Source organism: Rattus norvegicus, chromosome 12, assembly GCF_036323735.1.
Source record: "Rattus norvegicus strain BN/NHsdMcwi chromosome 12, GRCr8, whole genome shotgun sequence".
Taxonomy (NCBI): domain Eukaryota; kingdom Metazoa; phylum Chordata; class Mammalia; order Rodentia; family Muridae; genus Rattus; species Rattus norvegicus.
Genome location: NC_086030.1, coordinates 24782641 through 24800914, shown reverse-complemented (window position 1 = coordinate 24800914; position 18274 = coordinate 24782641). Strand labels below are relative to the sequence as shown.

Below are 18274 nucleotides of genomic sequence, written 5' to 3'. Positions count from 1 at the left end.
CTGGCCTTGGCCTTATGTAGAACAAGAATGGGGTACCCCCTGTCTAGCTTAGAAGAGCCTAACACTTGCCTGCCTGCTTTCTGGAGAGAAGGGGGACAGCAAGCAAGAAGACTAGGTACAGAGTTGGAAGTGGTTCCTTTATGGAAAAACTGAAAATATAATAAAAATTAAAATAAAACCAGTTAAAAAAGCCAGCCCCTGGAGTTTCCACCTCCTGCCTCTGGCCCTCCAGAGGGGTGAGGCCCTGGCCCCAGGGCAGCAAAGGGTGAGGGCTTTCCTGCCCTTCCTCTTCCCCCATTCCATCCCCGACTTTTATCTCCACAGTGGGGGCCCCCCCGAGAGGAACCAAACCTGGGTATGGGAGCAGGACCCAAGGCCCTGTAGCCCAGGGAGGGAGGCTTGGCATGTGTGCCCAGCCCCAAAGCTCCGGGCCTGTAGTGTGGGCATGGGCAGGGCTGCTCCCTGCCTGGGCCCATCTGGGGTTGGGGAGGTTAGTTCCAGATCTTGAGGAAGGAGTCCCAGGAGCCTGTAGCCACAGCCATCCCATCATCTGTGACCCCAAGGCAGCTCACACGGTTATCATGGCCAGCGAGGACACCTGGAGAAGAGAAGGACGGTGAACTAGTCTGGTCCATACTCCCCACCTCTACCTTCTGTGGGCCCCAAGTCCTCACCTGCACGGTCACCCTTCATGGCATCCCAGATGTTGCAGTTGAAGTCGTCATAGCCAGCGAGCAGCAGCCGGCCGCTGCGTGAGAAGGCAACCGAGGTGATGCCGCAGATGATGTTGTCGTGGGAATACATGAGCAGCTCCTGATCAGCCCGCAGGTCAAACAGGCGACATGTGGCATCATCTGATCCCGTGGTGAAGGCATAACCATTGGGGAAGAACTGCAAGATTTGGGCCAGAGATGAGGGTGTGGGGCAAGGCCAGGGCATGGGATAAGGGGGCAACACACCGTGTTCCTCCTGACTTACAGCCACAGCATTGATGTCCGATTCGTGACCTATGAATGTCTGTCGGCACATGGAATCCCGAACATCCCACAGCTTGATGGAGGCATCGCAGGCACCTGACACAAAGGTGCGGCCATCGGGGGCCAGGGACAGGGACATCACATCCCCACTGTGTCCAGCAAATCCCACTGTCTGCTGGCCTGTCTCAATGTCCCACAGGGCACTGGAGAGGCAACAGGAGGAAGGATCAGGGATGAACTGAAAGACAAAAGCCCTGGCTTTCCTACCACATGGAACCCAACCCTGACAGGGCCCTCTGGAAAGAGGGCCTGGAACCCGAAGAAGTGGGGGAGCCACTTAGCCACCACCCAGAGAGGAAGACTAGGACCTGCTGGGCCCTGGACCACCGGTAGGCAGGGAGCCCAGCCTGGCAGAGCCTCACCAGGTGGTGTCCCCAGAGCTGGTGATGATTTGGTTGTCGTCCAGGAAGCGGCAGCAGGAGAGGTACCCTTGGGAAAGGAGGCATGGTCAGGCGTGTTAGGGAAGACAGTGCGTCCCTTCCCTCTCCCCGACCATCTCGCCTCTTCTTCAGGCCCCACTCACCAGTATGGCCAGGCAGCTCTCTGCTGACCCTGACATTGCCCTCTCGGGTCTTGAGACTATAGATGGAGCAGATGTTGTCCAAACCCCCACAGGCCACGAAGTTCCCCGAGGGGGCGTAGGCACAGGTCATGACCCAGGAGGAGCGCAGAGGGATGGCGTGGACCTTGTTAGTGGTGTAGCTGTCCCAAATGATGAGCTTTCCGTCCTGGGAGGCGCTGACCAGCAGCCTGCTGGGCCAGTGGCGGGCAAGGCAGACAGCTCAGGGTGTGAAAGATAAGGCCCCTAACCCTTCCCAACTAGAGAAACTCTGTAGAAGTATTCCCCCAAATTCTCTCAGGACCCTGGATCCCTGGTCTTCTAGGATACTGGGAATCAGTCTTCCTAAACTACAAAGGGTCTTCCTACCAGACCTCAGGGTCCCCCCACACCCTGTTCCATCATTCTGCCCATTACATAAAATCAACCTAGAACCTAGGGACACTAAAGCAGAGGCCACCCACACACACCTTGAGTCTGTCCCCCAGTGCATGGCATAGATTTTTGCCAGGTGTCCACGGAGGGTCCTCCGTGTTCTCATCTGAATTCGCCCCACTGGGTCCAGCCCAGCTGTGATCTGGAACAACCGAGAGACTGGGGTGGTACAAGGAGACCAAGCAACAGAAGGCCATCCAACACCCGCCATTCTTCATTGCCCCAGGGTAGCTCTGTAGTCACCTCACCTGGGTCAGTGTGGAATCCCCGCATGCTTTTCTGGCGTCCTGTAAGTGATGGGCAGTGCAAGAGAGGGGGGAAGGAAAGAAGCGAGTGCAGAGGTGAGGAAAGAGTTAAAACAGGAGACAAGGGGGAAGATGAGCAGGAGACATTTGGAGACTAGGATCCCCTTTCTCCTCCCACCCTGCAACACACAAACACACACTGCCACAGGCAATTCACTCTGCTCAGGTCAAAGGGAAGCAGCACACTCAAGCCACGCCTGGCCGGCTCGGCCTCCCCATCACAGCCACCAGGCCCTCACCCGGATCTGGTTCCGGAGCTGCTCAGCCTCCTGTCTCAGTTGCTCCAGCTCACTCATGGCGCCGGGCCCGTGGGGCGGGGTTGGGGGCGGCTGGGGGCCGCGGGACGGGGGCTGGGGGAGGCAGCTCCTGGCCGCTGGCCCGAGGCCTGGGAGGGGGGGGAATGCAAGGCTGACGTCAGGCCACAAGACGGCCCGGGAAGCAGCAGGGAAAGGCGGGGTGGAAGCGCACGGCCAGGAAAGGGTCTGCTGGGCAGGGGGAGCAGAGGATGTGGTACCCGGGGAAGGTTCGGGGTCTCCGGCACCCGAAAGACGTTGCCAAGGAACAAATGACTTCCCCAATCTTCCTCCCGGGCCCCCGGAAACAAAGTGGGAAGTGCAAGAGGAAGAGCAGGGGAAACCCCTCCCTCGGACAGCAGCCCGGGCGGGACACTCGGGCGGCAGGAACTGGGGATGGGGTTGGGGGGAGTCCCTTCGAAAACAGACCTGGCGTCCGCCCCAGCCCGCACAAGGCGCCGCCCTCCCAGCACCTAATTTTAAAAAGGGGCGGTGCCTGTTTAAATTCACCCCCACACACCGCACACCCTCCACACACACCCCCAGCTAAGACAGAGGTGGTGATGGGGGGGGGATGAGGGGAAAAGCTAGGCTGTTCGTGGGGTTGCCTAGGCAACCGTCACCCGAACTGAGAGCACCTCATTGGTGAAGTGCCCCCACCCTAGCCTCGTTTCCAAGGCAACCGCATCCGCGGCAGAGACCTGTAGGGTGGGTGACCCCACCCCCGGCCCCCATCGCCCCCGCCCGACCTAGTCTCCCGCCTCTTACCCAGAACCGGCCAGGGTGGCTGTTTACAGGATTTGGGAAAAGCCGATTGAGCACTAATAGGTTCGGGACGGCTCAACCCGGGATAATCCCCATTCCGGGCCGGCTGCACCCCATTAGCCTCTGGTCAGTGCGGGAGTAGCGGGGAAGGCAAACCCCCAAGCCGCCAGCTCCCTTCAGCAGCGAGGTCGCCCGCCCCGCCGCGCCCGCACAAAGCCCGTGGGAGCCTCTCAGAAGTAATTAGGGCTCCGAAGAGAGGCCCCTGGTCCCGGGGCGCGTAGCTGCTCTCTCCCAGGCGCCGGCGAGCAGCCCCAGGCGGCTCGGCCCGATGCCCCTAGGCACCCCTAGAGCCCAGCTCTGCGCCCAAGAGCCCCCGAGGCCTAGCTGGCACCACTCCAGCCTCCGACGTCCTGCCTTCCCGGGACACCTGTGCGATCTGGACGTGATTATTGCACTCTGGCGACCCAGACGTCCCCCACCCAGCTCCCACTTCCCCCAGCCACTGGGCGTTCCTCTTCCCCGAAGATGTTTCCCCTCCATAAGTTCAGCTTTCTGCGCCAGTGCCAGAGGATGCCCCTCCAAAATGAAGTGGGAGGGGGGGCAACGACACAGCTAGTACCCCACTCCAGCTGTGGACAAAAGCCCCTTTCTTCCAGCTGCCAGCAGCCCAGGTCTGGCCCCAATGACACAAGCAGAAGGAAAACAGGCCAGGAAGAAGACACTGGGTCGGGGACCACGCTCCCAGCCCTTGATCCCCATTACCCTCCAAGGTTCCCTCAGCAGCTCCTCGATTCTAGGGATAAAGCAACCATACCCCACAAACAAACAAAAAAGGTGCCACCGCCTCCGCAGGTGTGAGAGGAGACAAGAGAGGGTCCTCAGATCTAGCAGCTGGACGGCGCAGGCTGGTGCCGTGCTGCGAAGTGCAGTGGGCCAGGCCCTCCAGTTCGTAGGACCTCCATTTTGCCCAAAAGAAAGCTGGGTGAAGGGGACAGGCGACTAGGTGCCAGACCTGGGGTAGGGATTTATAAAAAGAATAAGGAGCTGAGATCTCCAGTTTAGGGTTCGGGACTGAGAAAACACTGCCAGAGCCTAAATCAAGGGACAGTAGGGTGGAGACGAAGACAAGGGTGGCCTTGAGGCCTTGGCCGTATCTCCTGGGATTCTGGAGTTCTGCAAGGCTAATGCAAGCAAGGGTGTGAAACGAGTGGGCACGAGGCTTGTAACCCAAGGGCAGGCAGCAGGGTGGTGGTGGGGGAAAGGGGGCGGGACAGGACCTAGAAGAAACCCGGAATTTAGCCCCCCAACTATTAAGGGAGTAAGAGGCAGGCGGGGCTGGGATGGGGGTCTAAATTAGAAAAAAATTGCCACTGATACTGCAGGGAGCGCATGCATTATTGAAGCCGAGGGTCCCCCCCAGTTCCCCTTCCGGGTTTGGAAACGACCGGGCCAGAGGAAGGGAGGGGAGGTCTGGGGAGTTACGTCCGTTTCCCAAGAGCCAAACCCGGGAGACGGAAGGAACCGAGGCTTCCCCCTGCCACACACACACCCGTGAGGATTTGGGGCTGGGGGAGATGAGGACTCCTTTTGTCAGCGGAGGTACCTGAGGTGGTGGGACTCTGCCAAGGGGTCGCTTGGAGGAGCGCGGGAGGTCCTGTCTTCCTCCGCGGCGGAGGCGGCAGCGGCGGCGACGCGGATGGATTTCCTCAGTCACCCCAACTCAACCGTCCAGCGCTGCTCTCCCCAGAGCGGAGGGATCCCGCCCGCCAGTGACGCGGCCGTCGCCGCCGCGCCCAGGGCCAGGCTGGACGAGACCAACTACCCAAGTTGTGGGGGGAAGCCTAGAGGCGAAAATACCACTCCAGAGGCAAAAACTGACTCAGTCACAGTAAAAGTACAATTTTACCTTTTTCTAACTCATCAAAGATCACAATACATGGTTTACTTCCTGAAAAGGAGCAAGACATCCTCCCTAGGGACAGCAGAAGTGGTATAGGCATAAGGGAGGGTGAAAAAAAAAACTCCCGGTCACGTGATCGACCTCCTTCAACCCCCCGGATTGGGCGGCTCCAGACTGGAGGCAAGAAGGCCCAATTCTCGGCTTGTACACGCCCCCTCTGGTGAGGCCACGCCCTTCCCCGGAGGCGGAGCTTGAGAAGTCTTAAACCAGTGCAGGACAGCGCGGCAGGAAAAGACAGGGAGTAGTTTGGTGACCACTAGAGTCCCATAAAATGCAACTCAGAGGGAATTACACCCAGACGATTCTTCAAGCGCAGCACTGTGAGGGTTTTAGGCTCCCTAGACTACGCCTCATACCACTGCAATAAGAGTTCCTAGTTATTGATTTGCATACTTAAAGGGTTTTTGGTTTGTGATAGAGTATCATGAGCCCAGGATAACCCTAAACTGATAATCTTCCTGCTTGCACCTACCGAGTGCTGGAATTACAGGTACACACCCCTGTGCCTGATATATGCAGGGTGGAACTAGGGCTTCATGTATGTTAGGCAAACACTCTACCAACCGAACCACATCTCCCGCCAAAATTTTTGTTTATTAATCTTCATGATACTGACTATAGACTCAGGCTGAAGAGTTGAGATACGATCTCAACTTTAATAACTTCAACCGTTGAAGGAAACTACACTGTGGAGCACCCCACCAAGGGGGTACCTGGATTTCCATGTCTCAAAAAGTGTGTTGGGAGAGGGGGTTGGACAGATGGCTAAGGCAACAGAGTGCTTACCATGCAAAAAGAAAGACCTGAGTCTGATCCCAGAAAACCAAGTGAAAGAAAAGAAATCCAGGCACAGTGGTCTCGCCTATGCCCCCAATGTGTGCAAGGGTGGAAAGGTCCCTGAAAGGTTGCTGGTCAGCCTGTCTGACTCAGTTAGGGAGTTCAGGTGAGAGGTCTTGTCTCAAATATTAAAGCAGGAGCAGCTGATTCAGCAGTTAAGAGAGGACCAGGGTGGGCTGGAGAGATGGCTCAGCGGTTAAGAGCACTGACTGCTCTTCCAGAGGTCCTGAGTTCAAATCCCAGCAACCACATGGTGGCTCACGACCATCTGTGATGAGATCTGATGCCCTCTTCTGGTGTGTCTGAAGACAACTACAGTGTACTTATATATAATAAATAAATTTAAAAAAAAAAAAAAAAGAGAGGACCAGGGGTCTGTTGCCAGGCCTGGCATGGTGGCTCATAACCTTCTGTAACTCCAGTTCCAGGGAATCAAATGCCTTCTTCTGATGCACCAGGTACGGACACATGCACACAAGCAGAAACGGAAAACATTCATACACGTAAACTAGACCTTGAAGGAATTAAGCCGCAAAGCAATTGAGGAAGATCCCAACCACCTCTGCCCACTTCAACCTCCTAGGCACCAGATGTGGTAGCCCACACTTGTAATGTCGGACCTCCATAACAGCACCCTGTCTAAAAAACACAGGACAGAAAGCAAAACGACACTAGCAATGCCACCTCGTTCACCTTCTCCTTTAATTGACATATCCCATGACTTATACAGATAACAGATTCAACATTACAATTTGGAAAAGATCTTCTGAGGGTTGGGGATTTGGCTCAGTGGTAGAGCGTTTACCTAGGAAGCGCAAGGCCCTGGGTTCGGTCCCCAGCTCCGGAAAAAAAAAAAAAAAAAGAAACTGAGAAGAAAAGACCTTCTGCATAGTTTTACTCTAGTATCCTCAAGGTACACAGGGCCAAAGTGACTTTCTTAAAGCCACGTAAGTGAGCTAGCTGCCTAGAGCCAGTCTCTGCAGAGCTGTGTCCTCTCAAGCTTGTTTCGGTGTTAATGGGTTTCCCTGTTTTAGATCATCCAGCCAATGTTTACTGAGCCCCGGTAATGTATAGACTCTGTTTTTGGTTTTTTGTTTTTTTTTCTTTTTTCTTTTTTCTTCTTTTCCGGAGCTGGGGACCGAACCCAGGGCCTTGCGCTTCCTAGGCAAGCGCTCTACCACTGAGCTAAATTCCCAGCCCCCCCCTTTTTTTTAAATTCTTTTTTTTTTCTTTTTTCTTTTTCTCGGAGCTGGGGACCGAACCCAGGGCCTTGTGCTTGCTAGGCAAGCACTCTACCACTGAGCTAAATCCCCAACCCCCAATGTACAGACTCTGTCCTACTCACCGAGGGTGCAGCAGCTCACCTTGCAAAGAGCCTGTGGTCTACGGAGGAGAAAGAAAGAAGGCTGGCATGGAAATAAAACGAGTGCCAGTGCTCCGTTGCTTGGCTTTTATGACAGAAGCAACATAAGGAAGGGTTCGTCTGGGCTCGAAGTTTGAGGGGATACAGTCCACCGTGGTGGCAAGAGCTTAATGGCAGGGGCATGAGGAACGGGTCACAGTTGCTTCCACACAGTCAGAGAACAGAGAGATGAACACTGGTGCTCGGCTGGCTTTCTCCATTTTATTCAGTCCAGAGCCTCAGCCGTGGTGCCTCCCACACTCAAAGTGGGCCTTCCCATCCCCCACTGAATCCCTCTGGAAACACCTTTTCAGACACACAGAGCAGCTTGTCTCCTGTCAAGTTGGCAATCAAGATTAACGATCATGGGGCTGGAGAGGTTGGCTCAGTGGTTAAGAGCACTTGTTATTCTTGCAAAAGACCCAGGTTCAATTCCCGGTACCCTACACGGAGGCTAACCACTTATGTAGGCACCAGGTGTGCATCTGAGGCGCAGAAGTATATGCAGGAAAACAGCTCACACACAAAACAGTGGTGTGGTGACACACATCTTTGTTCCCAGCACTTGGGAGGCAGAGGCAGGTCAATCTCTCAGTCGGAGGCCTACATAGTGAGTTCCAGGACAGCCAAGGCTACACAGAGAGACCATGTCTCAAAAAAATATAAATAAGTAAATAAATAATCACACGATCTGGAACTACATATATCTTGGTGGAGTTTGTTATGCCATTCTCATACATACGTACTATTGTGTTTGGTTTTTAATTCATTCTCTTTCTCCACTACATCAGGGAGTGCACTACATCTCAAAGAGGAGACACTTTAGGAAGAAGATAAGAGCTTTCGATTTGAGGTACCAAATGTTTACTGGGTTGTGTGGAAGCTAGTCTAGGACTCAGCACAGAAATCTGGCTTGGAATAGAGCCCCAAGAGTGAGTGGCACATTCAAGCCGATGAAGTCATTTAAAAAAAAAAAAAAAAAAGGTTCAGGGAAAAGACAAAATGGCCTAAGACCAAACTCTAAGGAACTCCAGCATTTAGAGGTCAGGCACTGTCCAAACTGCCAAAGCGGAAGCCAGGGAGCTGCGGAGAAAATCAGAAGAATGTGGAGTTCTGGAATCCAAAAATGTCCTCAGAGGAGAACAGGAAAAGGACAATGTTCAGCGCTGCAGACAGATGAACCAAGACTTCTCTGCGATGCGTGCATGGGGCTGAGCAACACAGAGGCCACCAGGAGCCTCGTCCATTGCCATTTGCAATGGGTTGAGAGGAGGTGTGGGGTGGAACTGGGTAATTCTGTCCTCCAAATGGAAGCTCTCCTTGCAGGAGGGAGGAGGGAGGCTCCTAAGACCAAGGAAGCTGAGGAAACCCTGCAAAGCTCAGGGCACTCAGGAAAATACGTCCCACAAGGCCCCTCCCTAAGCTTATCAAGCAACTCACGACTGCTGAGAGGAGAGACTGGGGAGGAGCTCCCCGAAAGCTGGGCAGGCAGCTCCAGAAGTGCCACTTTGTGTGTGCGGGGTGGTTGGCGGCAGGAGTGGGACAAGGTATCTCTGTACCGCACTGGCAGTCCTGGAACTCACTCTGTAGACGAGGCTGCCCTCAAACTCAGAGATCCGCTCAGCCTCCTGAGAGCTAGGACGAAAGGCGTGCGCCACCCCATCTGGCCCAGGTTGCTTTTTTGTGTGTGTCTGTGTGTATGAGGCTATAGGCAGGAGTGCACGTGTGTACACATTTGTGAAGACCTTGGTGTTGTTCCTTAGGAACATCGTCCACTTTAGCTTTATTCCTTTCTTTGTATGTGTGTCCTGGTGCTTGTGCACATGTCAAGGGTCCCTCGAGACAGGGTCTCTCACTGAACCTAGAGCGAGCTAGGCTGGCAGCCGCCAAACCCCAGCTCTTCGTGTCTTTACCTCCCACAGTGGGGTTGGGGTTTTAGCTCTTTGGTAGAGCGCTTGCCTAGCAAGCGCAAGGCCCTGGGTTCGGTCCCCAGCTCCGAAAAAAAAGAAAAGAAAAGAAAAGAAAAAAAAAAAAACAAACCTCCCACAGTGCTAGAGTCGCAGGTGCATGTATGTGGACACCCCCGTTTGTTTGTTTGTTTGTTTTACAGGAGTGCTTACGTTTCAAATTCAGCTCTTGACACTTTCATAGCCAGCATTCTGACCCAATGGCTTTTCACAGAAGCCTCTCTCTTTGTATCTCATTGACTCACTGATTCAATACGGCTGACTATCCGCCCAAGGAGTCCGGGGACCCTCCTGCTTCCACCTCTCTGGTGCTGAGCTTTCTAAACACCATGCTCGGCTTTTCCACGGGGCTTTTAGGGATCCAACTGGAGTCCTCATGTTGCTGTTGAAGCTGTCTTCCCAGCCCCACCCCGGGGGGAGGAGCTTGTTTCCGTGTCTATCACTGGTCTCACATCCGGACAAATGGAAGTTTTGTTCACCTTTACCCAGGAAAAGTCACACAATTGAGATACATGTGCATGAGCAGTGAGCCAACTGGAGGGAAAACCTAAAGGACCAAGGCTTTGGAATCGAAGGCTCAGAGAAGGAGCGATGGGCAGGGCAGCATAGGATGATCCTGCAGATCCAAGCATCTCTACTGGTTTATTTGTTTGTTTTTGGTGGTGGTGGTGGTGGTGGTTGGCCAAGGGAATGGAGATCAAACACACAGGGCTTCATGTGCCCTACCACTGGTTAATATCCCAGGCTGAGATTTATTCACTGTGTAGCCCAGGCTGGCCTTGAACTCTTGATCCTCCTGCCTCAGCCTCCTGAACGTTGGCATTACAGACATATGCTACCATGCTTGAAATGATTTGTTTTTTCCTTCCTTTAACAGGTTTTAAGTTAATTCTTAAAGCCAACCTATGAAGTGACGAGTGTTGTTCTGACGTGCAGACAGGCCATCACTGCACTCTGCCCATGGCCCTCCCTGCCGCCCTTGCGCATCCTCTCTCCTCCCCTTCTGCTAGTTCCCTTCCTTCCCTCAAACGATTCTCCTTTCCGAGTCATGTCACATGAATTCCGTTACCCTCTTCCTCCCCTGACTCCCTCCATTAAGAGCTCTTCCTCCTTTGGGGATGTCAAGATGGCTCAGGGGATAAAGACACTTGGTGCCAAGCCTTCTTCTGATGCCTGGCACCCACATGGTAGAAGGAGAGAACCAAGTCTTGCAAGATGTCCTCTGGTCTTCACACACATGCTATGATACCTATATACACACACATATACACACAAATATACAGTACACACATACACAAACATACACACACATAAACACACACATACACACACAAATATACAGTACACACATACACAAACATACACACACATAAACACACATACGAACACACACAAATACAGACATACACACATGCACACACATACACACAAATACACACACAAGCATACACATACACACACATAAACACACAAATACAGACATACACACATGTACACACAAATACACACATATACACACACATATGCAAGCACACACATGCACAGACATACACACAAATACATACATACACACACATACACACATGCACACACCACATACATACACACATGAACACACACACACACAATCTCTCTTCTCTCATGGTCTGTTTCTATTTCCACTACTAACAACAACCCCCACACACACACACACTTCAGTTACTCTTCCATTTTGTTTATTCTTACTCTCATGTGTGTGTTTCTGAAGTGCAGGGTGTGAGCACAGGCACATGCTTGCCATGTGCACGTGTGGAAGTCAGAGGACACTTGCCGGAATCAGCTCTCTCCTACCAGGTAGGTCCCCGGGATGGAACTCGAGTTGTCTGAAGTGCCCGTGTCTTAAGCCCACTGGGTCAGCTTGCCAGCTGAACCCTACTTCTAAATTTTACTTTATTCATTATTTTTAGTTAAGCACTAAACATTGTGATCATATTCACCCCAACTCCTGCTGTCCCCCTTCCTCAACCCTCAACACTCTCCCTTCATTCTCTTTCCTTTTTTTTCTGTACCCCACTGAGTACAATCAGTGTGGCTTATTGGAATATTTATTTATTTATTTTTGTCAAGTGCGTGTGCATGCGTGTGAAGGGGGCAGACAGACAGAAATAAAGACAAAGAGACAGAGATAGACAGAGACAGAAAGATAGAGACAGACAGAAATAGAGACAGGAAGACAGACAGACAGACAGATAAGAATGTGTCTCGGCGTGTATGTACATATGGGTATAGGTGACAGAGGTAACAGCTCAAAGTCACGTGTCTTCCTCTATTCCTGTCTACCCTATTTGTTGAGACGGGGTTCTCTCAATGAACCTGGAGTCTGCTAATTGGCTAGGCTGACTGGCCAGTGACTTTAGACACCTGCTGTTTCCCCTTGCCATTCCCTCTCCCAGTGCTGAGTCCAGACCCTGTGCCAGCACGCCTGGCATCTTGCCGTGGGTGCCAGAGATCGGAGCTCCAGTCCCTGCACTTGCGTATCAGGCATGTTCCAGACCGCACCACCTTCTCGGGCCCCTTACCCATTTGGCTCTCTAGTAGCTCTCAAAGCCCAGCTGAATCTTCCCAGTGTGCAGAACTGGCCTCTGTCCAACAGAAGGCTGAATATCCGCATTCGGATACTCACGAACAGTGGTGTGTTGGCGTCAGCTTGTGCCAGCTCATACCAACTCGGGAGAACCCATTGTCCACCTCACTCCCTAACTGCTTATCCAGTGAATCTATGTGGATTGTAGGAACTTGAAACCAGCCTCCACAAGAGTATCTACATCATGGAAATCAACAAATGCTTCTAGTCAATCCTCCCCACCCCCCTCATCTGAAGAGACACTCACTCCAGGAGCTGGCAAGATGGCTCCAGGTGTCAATGCTGGCTGTGCAAGCAGCAGGACTTAAGTTTGAATGATTAAACTCGTGTTTTGATTTTCTTTTGAAGTGAAATAAGGCAGTATATATATAACACCTACACAACAGTATATAACACCTATAACCCCAGCCCTGAGCAACAGAGGCAGACCGGTCCTAAGGACTGAAGCAGCGAGCTCCAAGTGGAATGAGAAACTCTTGTCTCAAAAGATAAGGTGGGGGCTGGAGAGATGGCTCAGTGGTTAAGAGCACTGACTGCTCTTCCAGAGGTCCTGAGTTCAAATCCCAACAACCACATGTTGGCTCACAACCATCTGTAATGGGATCTGATGCCCTCTTCTGGCGTGTCTGAAGACAACTACCGTGTACTCATATACATAAAATAAATCTTTAAAAAAAAAAAAAGATAAGGTGGATGTCATTAGAGGAAGCCACCCTTTGTGGACTTCAGGCCCTGAAATAAGCAAGCATACAAGTGTGCGTTCGAGTCACACACACACACACACACACACACTGATTGCACACTGTTGTTCACAGACACCTCAACATCTTCTCAACAAATAGAAAATTTTTTCATTGTTTCATTGAAACAGGGCAGGTCAGGGTGACCTTGAACTTCTGCTCTTCCTGTGTCTGCATTATAGATCCTGGGGTGGCAGGCGTGCATCACCAGGCCCAGTTCTGTGTGGTTGCTAGGGACAGAGCTGAGGGTTCTGTTAAGTATGAGGCGAGAGTTCTGTCAACTGGGTCACTTTCCATACCTTGATCTTTTTCTTTTACATAGCTGACAGGGCCTCAACTATGTGGTCTACGTTGGCTTCAAACATGTCATCCACAACGCTGGAGAGTTGTCTCGGCAGTTAAGAAGCATTACTTGCGGGGTTGGGGATTTAGCTCAGTGGTAGAGGGTGCTTGCCTAGCAAGCGCAAGGCCCTGGGTTCGGTTCCCAGCTCCGAAAAAAAGAAAAAAAAAAAGGAAAAAAGAAGCATTATTTGCTGTTCTTTCAGAGATAGGAGATCACTGTTAACACCCATGTTGAGTGACTCACAACCTCCTGTAACTCCAGCTCCAAGAGATACAACACCCTGGCTTCTCGGGCATTCGAACTCAAGTGCACAGGCAATGCACATAAATAATCAAAGTAAATCTTTTTTTTTTTTTTTTCGGAGCTGGGGACCGAACCCAGGGCCTTGTGCTTCCTAGGTAAGCACTCTACCACTGAGCCAAATCCCCAACCCTCAAAGTAAATCTTAAGAAGAGAAAAACTTGGGGCTGGGGATTTAGCTCAGTGGTAGAGCGCTTATCTAGGAAGCGCAAGGCCCTGGGTTCGGTCCCCAAAAAAAAGAAGAGAAAAACTTGCCAAGCAGAGGTGGTGCACACCTTTAATTCCGCACTCGGGAGGAAGAGGCAGGTGGATCTCTGAGTTTGAAGTCTGCCTGGTCTACAGAGTGAGTTCCAGGACAACCAGGGCTACACAGAGAAATCCCGGGGTGGGGGTGGGGAGAGACAGACAGACAGACAGACAGACAGACAGACAGACAGACAGACAGACACTAGGTGTGCCGTCATATCCATCTTCCCCAGCAGTTTCTGCTGTCAGCCTTGGATTAACCGCCCCAGGAGCGCCTCATTCTCTCAGACCCAACGGTAACAAAGAGAGCAGCTGGGCATGGAAGCTCGTGCCTTTAATCATGGTTATTGGGAGATCAAAAACACAAGCGCTACCTTGAGTTCAAGGCCAGTCTGTGCTGTGCCAGGAGCTCCTGACTCTGAGAGCAAAGCAAAGCGAAACGAGTGCTGATTGGAGCAGTAACCCTCGTATGAGATGCTGGAGAGGAGGAAGCAGGAAGATGGATGCTTTGAAGCCACCGCCCTGGGCGGAGAGCGAGAGAGCGAGAGCGAGAGAGCGAGAGCGAGAGAGCGAGAGCGAGAGAGCGAGAGCGAGAGAGCGAGAGCGAGAGAGCGAGAGCGAGAGCGAGAGAGCGAGAGCGAGAGCACAGCAACCTAAGAAACAGGTCCAAAGAAACATTCTGATACAGTGGGACCGCAGGTCCTTCTCTTCTGCTTAGAAGCTGATCAGATACAAGGAGGGCTGGGATGTGCTGAACATGTATTAATCAGAACATTATTAGAAACACCCAGGATCGGTGGGCACGGTGTCATGTGACTGTAAACCCAGACTGCAGGAGCTGAAGGGCAGCTTGGACTACAAACCAGAGTCTGTCGGGGCCAGGGAGGATAGATTTCAGTGACAGGCTAGCAGTTCGCATCGCCGTCTCTTAAATACCGTGTAAGTCCACCACTCTACTTGACGCCAACTGCTGTTTCCTGAGCAGTTATTTTCCTATTTATTTTCTGGCTCTAGGGTGGCCCTCCTCTAACCAACTACTAATTAGCTGCCAGGTATCTTTCTCACTTGCAAATTGGATCATATAATTTCTCTGCTCCAAATCATGCAGCTGGGCCTGGAGCACAGCTGAGGGGTGGAGTAGCTGCCTAGGGTCCCCCACTGAGGAGCTGGGCTCCTGGCACAGTGGTAGAGAGCTTGCAAGCCGTGCACACCGTCCTAGGCTCAATCGCCATCCTGTAAAATAAACACTGATGTGGTCATTTCTCGTGGCTTCCTTCTGAAGACCCAGACTTAGCTGCAGGACACCCAGCTGTGTCACACCCCCTCCATCCAGATGCCTTCCACCCACACTCTATCATACACGCAAAAAGAAAATATTTTTTTCAGGTCATTTTCTGGGGCTCCTTTTAAAGCCGGTCCCGTCTCCAGTGCAGCTTTTACCAGACTGAGGACTTTTGGATTGCTGTCGCCTGTACTGGGCCAAGGACTTCCTGTGTAGCCAAAGCGTTTGGTTTAATCTGGCAGAAGGGTGGACGAGACCTGGGCCAGCAAAGACACTCACACGATGCCAAGTGTAGATAGAATACGATCCACTCAGCAAAACAGCGGCTATCTTGACCAGATCAGCAGTGCCCGTGTGCAAATTCATCACAACTGGGCCTGTGGGCTGTTGACATTCCTTCATGAGAGAGGGAACAGGGAAGGTCATTGGAACCTTGGGTTCCAACCCCTTTTCCCAGCTGCGTGTATGCAGTTCTGTCTGTAGATAAGTTAAATAGAGAAGTAGAAACGTAAGGGTTCTTTGGAAAGACAGTTATGTCGGATGGTGTTTTGCCGGGGCAAACACGTTTTTTGCTGAAGCGGCCACAAGTAAACAGATGTTTCGTTAAAGTAGACACCTGAAGGAACTTTCGCTGAAGTAGACATGGATGGAAGTCTAAGGCAGACTCACGAAGGAATATTGTGTTGATACAGACGCAGGTGAAAGGATGCTCTGCAAAAACAAGCACGTCAGAGGCCACGTGATGAAGGATTCTTCGCTAACAACACGCATGTATTGGTCTGCCTTACAGTGTGTAGCTGAGCTCCATTTGTGGGGACTCCACAGAGAGAAACACATCACAAAACTTCTGGGGGTGTGCTGAGGTTTTTCTTTTTTTTTTTCTCCCTACACTTATGTTTATTAAAAACTGACAAACAAAACCTGTACAAAAAATACCCCAAATTCCTTATCAATTTGAAACAGTAATCTTGAGAGACATTATCGCCTATGACCCCCCCTCATCCTCTGCCACGACCACGTCCTCTTCCTCTACCCCGGCCTCGGCCTCTTCCTGCAACAGCCTCTCTTTTCTTAGATCTCACTTTAGGCTCAATATCCACAAGTAGTGTATCTAGAGGTAAACTGATAGAATAAAATACTGAATGTTATTGCCTTGAATACCCAATGTTTCCAACTGTACAGGTTCTCTGTTCTTCAGGGTCATTGTCACAGCTTTAAGGTGCGTATTCATGCTGACATCTACACCTGTGACTGTCAATTCAATGGTTACAGTTTCATGACTCAATTTCATCAAAAAATCTCACGAGCTTCATCCTAGTGGTGCAGTCTCCCTTCTAATCCGACTGCTCATGGAATTCAGGCTCTAAAGACCCACAGACTAGGGGTATGAATGGCCGGAAGAGCTCGAGGAGGCCTGGGGACACGCTGAGGTTTCTTGCCACTCCCTCAGACTCATGCTGATTATCAGAGCGATGCCAGCTGAGACAGACACAGGGCGAGACAAAACCCGAGAAGGACACGATAATACCTGGAGGCAGTATAAAAAGGATTCGATCTAGGCTCATTCATTCCAGGGGGATCTTTGGTGGAATCGTGTTTTGGTTTACAGGGACCAAATGAGGAGACAGGTAGATTTCACTTATGTCTCCCCGGGGAAGAAATGGTCACAACACCAAGTCATTTCCAAGGTAATGGTCGGAAGGCCTGGGCCCGACCCTTGGCTCTCGATACTATGTTTGAATTAGCCTGAATGTGGATATGGAATGTGGGGGGCTGTGGTAGCTTGGCTGAATTAATGAGTTAACCATCTGTCTTCCTGAATGGACATTAAAATCTGACAGTCTCATCGATATCTGTAAGCCATTTTATTCCCAGTGCTCCTTAGACACCTGCAGAATCAGCATCAGCTTGGTAAAGGCATTTGCTGCCAAGTCTCGCTAACCTGAGTTCAGTCCCCAGGACTTAGATTGTAGAAGGAGAAAATTGACTCCTACAAGTCCTGTGACCTCCACAGGCATACTACGGCACATGAGTGTGTATGTGTGTGTGTGTGTGTGTGTGTGTGTGTGTGTGTGTGCATATAGTTGCATTCATGTATGAGCACACACACACACACACACACACACACACACACACACACACACACACAAAATCAACCAGTCAATGTAATTTAAAAAATCAAGGGGTTGGGGTAGTGACTGGAATGGCCCAGTGGTTAGGAGCACTGGCTGATCTCCCAGAGGATCTGGGTTCAAATCTCAGCACCAAATGACAGCTCACATCTGTCTGTAACTCCAGTTCCAGTGGATTCTTCTTCTGGCCACTGCAGGTGCCAGGCATACAAAGGGTGCACAGATATCCATGCAGACAAAATACCAACACACACAAAATGAAATAAAAATACTTCGGAACACAAAAGATTAAAGTATGAATAAAATTGGCACTTTTATATATTTGAATTGGATTCAAATATCAGCTGCCAATGGCAGGTTCAGCAATCGCAGGTAACTTCATTAACTTTATCTTTTCTTTCACTTGGCTTGGTTTTTTTTTTTCTTTTCTTTTTTTCAGAGCTGGGGACCGAACCCAGGGCCTTGCGCTTGCTAGGCAAGTGCTCTACCACTGAGCTAAATCCCCAACCCCCACTTGGCTTGTTTTTAAAAGGTTTCTTTATCATCAGTGTGTGTGCACACGCATGCACTATGGGTGTATGGTTTTGTGTGTGTATACATGTTTATGTGTGTGTGTGCTTGTGCTCATGAGCTATGGGCATGTTGAGTGTGTGCTGTGCATGTTGAGTGCATGTGTGTATGTGTATAGATGCACTTCTGGTGCCCAGGGAGGTCAAAAGAAGGGGTCAGATCCCCTGGAGTTCCAATTATGAATAGTTGTGAACCACATGTGGGTGCTGGGAATTGAACCCACGTCCTCTGCAAGAGCTGCAAGAACTCTGAAACACCGAGCCATCTCTCCAGTCTGCTTGCTTTGTGTCTTGACACAAGGTGCTGCTATATAGCTCAGGCTGACCTTGAACTTCCACACAGTGCTCCTGAGCTTCGTCATTTTAGATACGAGCTACCATTCTCAATTCATCAGTAAGCCTGCATTGCCTCTGGTGTTGTCACACAATTACATTCATAATTAGTTTGTTTTGAGCACTAAATGAATTTCTATTTGTAA

The 18274-nt window shown here is 51.2% G+C and overlaps 1 protein-coding gene and 1 pseudogene across 5 annotated transcripts; both read right to left on the bottom strand.

Moving 5' to 3' along the window:
- Nucleotides 1-118: 118 nt before the first annotated feature.
- On the bottom strand, nucleotides 119-5410 carry Gnb2 (G protein subunit beta 2). 5 transcript variants are annotated; one of them, XM_063271695.1, is made up of 9 exons: nucleotides 4157-5410; nucleotides 2576-2721; nucleotides 2280-2318; nucleotides 2067-2173; nucleotides 1561-1787; nucleotides 1400-1466; nucleotides 979-1180; nucleotides 675-891; nucleotides 119-598 (listed from the first exon to the last, which is right to left on the bottom strand). In XM_063271695.1, the coding sequence occupies exons 2-9, from the start codon at nucleotides 2630-2632 to the stop codon at nucleotides 492-494; spliced, it is 1023 nt and encodes a 340-aa protein (XP_063127765.1). In that variant the 5' UTR covers nucleotides 2633-2721; nucleotides 4157-5410; the 3' UTR covers nucleotides 119-491.
- Nucleotides 5411-8637: 3227 nt separating this feature from the next.
- LOC134481324 (small nuclear ribonucleoprotein Sm D1-like) lies at nucleotides 8638-16407 on the bottom strand (annotated as a pseudogene).
- Nucleotides 16408-18274: the final 1867 nt, after the last annotated feature.

Excerpts from the sequence above, each read along its gene's own strand:
- Gnb2 (XM_063271695.1), bottom strand. The coding sequence starts at position 2,632 with ATGAGTGAGCTGGAGCAACTGAGACAGGAGGCTGAGCAGCTCCGGAAC. Across the intron at positions 1,467-1,560 it reads AGAGCTGCCTGGCCATACTG|GGTACCTCTCCTGCTGCCGC; the intron begins GTGAGTGGGGCC and ends TCCTTTCCCAAG. Across the intron at positions 1,181-1,399 it reads AGCTCTGGGGACACCACCTG|TGCCCTGTGGGACATTGAGA; the intron begins GTGAGGCTCTGC and ends TTGCCTCTCCAG.